The sequence below is a fragment of the Belonocnema kinseyi genome, chromosome 5, assembly GCF_010883055.1.
Source record: "Belonocnema kinseyi isolate 2016_QV_RU_SX_M_011 chromosome 5, B_treatae_v1, whole genome shotgun sequence".
Taxonomy (NCBI): domain Eukaryota; kingdom Metazoa; phylum Arthropoda; class Insecta; order Hymenoptera; family Cynipidae; genus Belonocnema; species Belonocnema kinseyi.
Genome location: NC_046661.1, coordinates 146,004,570 through 146,006,592, shown reverse-complemented (window position 1 = coordinate 146,006,592; position 2,023 = coordinate 146,004,570). Strand labels below are relative to the sequence as shown.

The following is a 2,023-nucleotide window of genomic DNA, read 5'->3' as shown; positions in this document are numbered from 1 at the left end:
CGTTAAAACACCCTATATAGCATATGTGAGACTATAAGCCCAATTTATAAGTGATCGTATTCGATCGAAAAAATCTATATATAGGTTTTTGAGGTTGCTCATAAAGAATATGAAGTCAGATTTTGAAAATTCAATGTGGCTGCCATTTTGGATCCGCCATTTTGAAGTGTTAGGGCTCGAAAGTTACCGGGCTTGGGGGTGAAATTTTTCATATTTGAATCCGCCATATCTCGGCTATGAAAAATCTTATCAAAAAGTTAGGCATCGCATTTTGAAGGTAAAGAGTAGTTCTTTACGATGCCATTGTCAGTTTGTGAAAAAAAATTTTTTCGCGATGTTACGGAGCCTCGAACACTGAGGGTGATGAAATTTTTCTGAGGTCAGATTCGGATTCAGCGCAGCAAAAACCTTCGGGTATAGTAGGTCTGGTCTCTGATTCTGAGAATTGTTGGCCTGTGTTATTAGTTAGACCGACATTTCCCCTCCGGATCGTAAGAAAACTACTACAATATACACATACACGGTCGAGACAGGGGGCTGGTTGAAATCAAAGTTGGACAATCACTATATATTCAAGTGTCACCTTAAAATAAAGAAAAAAATCAAACCCACCTGTGGATTAAGACCGCTCGCAGCCATAAAAGTGCTTCCAATCGTCTTGATCTTCTCAACATTCGCATAATCCGGCTTCTCCAGAAGTTCATCAAAATCCCCAATCAATTCGTTCAGCACTCTCAAATATTCTTTCCCGCCGAGATACGACTCATCATACAACTCGTTAAAATTGACAATACTCGCAAAAATAATGCCAACAGCCTTGTGATTCTGGGAATATTTGGCAGTTGTTTTCAGCTGATCAGCCACATATTTCGGTATGATATTATGCAGCAACCAATCAGCCTGATTCTTCATACTCTGGACCCGCGCTTTGTCCCTCGCCGCGACCGCATTCCCGTGGAAACTCAATCTATAACTAATTTCAAACTCCCGATTCAGGAACCAAACGAGCACCAACAAGAGCGCCATATCAAGAAAAATCTCGGAATTGTAGAGCCTCTCATTGTAAATCCTCTTCCTCTCACTGCCCCTCAACGACTTCTTCCTCCTCGACTCTTTCCCCTCGTCACCATTTTCAAATCTCTCGATCGGTTCCGCAGCCGAGATCGGAATCACCAGGAGGCTTCGATTCTCAAAGATAATTCGCTCCGTGAACTCGCCGATTCTCGAGGAATTGAGAAAACCCGGATAATCCGGAGAAGAACTCCTTTTGAGATCGACACTCGTCGCTTGATTCTTGTAGAGTGAGACTTGGCTCGCGACGAGACAAATGAACAGAATTCCCGTGACAGTCACCAGGAGATTCTTCATCCAGCAGTTGAGCTGGGTGAAGTTGCAGAAGTGGACCAGACCCACGAAGATGATGTAGCTGTAGTAATATTCGAAATTGGTGAAATCCGTGCGGAAGTTGCAGGTAAAGTTCATCAGGATGGAGACAATTGGGAGGGCGACTAGAACGGCGCCGCAGACGTGCCAGGGATACCATCGTGAGAAAAATTTGAAGATCCGGTGGGCGAAAGTCGCGTGCATTGTGCTGGGATCGAGGAGTTGCCGGACGCAGAGGAAAACGGCAAAAGCCTGAATTAGAGTCGCGATCACGAAGAAGACGATGAAGTAGATGGAGGGCCTGCAGAGGAGGAAGAGTGAGATTGTGATTGCCGAGTAGACGAGGGCGGATATGAGGATGTCGAAGTAGGTGTTGAAGCGCGAAGTCGCCAAAGTTGGCGGATTGCCGCCAAATCCCTCGGAAGCCTTGTGAGCGTTCTCACGATACTCTTTCTCCATCTCCTTGTTCTTGAAGAAGAGGGTGACGCTCGAGAGCGGAGGTTTCACGAAGTATGAGCGCTGCGAGCTCACGTTGTCCTGCACGCATCTGGAAATTATCACTTTTTATACAAATTTGTTCAATTCTGTACCATATAGTTGCATTTTTATAGAAAAAAAAACAACCAAAAAAAAAAAAAAA

General features: G+C 44.4%; 1 protein-coding gene across 1 annotated transcript in view; it reads right to left on the bottom strand.

The window, feature by feature from the left end:
- LOC117173941 (adenylate cyclase type 9) overlaps window positions 1-2,023 on the bottom strand; it is a 74,250-nt gene that overhangs the window by 14,251 nt on the left and 57,976 nt on the right. Inside the window, exon 8 of the mRNA XM_033362590.1 lies at window positions 613-1,930. Within this exon, the coding sequence (XP_033218481.1) occupies window positions 613-1,930 (1,318 nt within the window). The remainder of the gene's footprint in view (window positions 1-612; window positions 1,931-2,023) is intronic.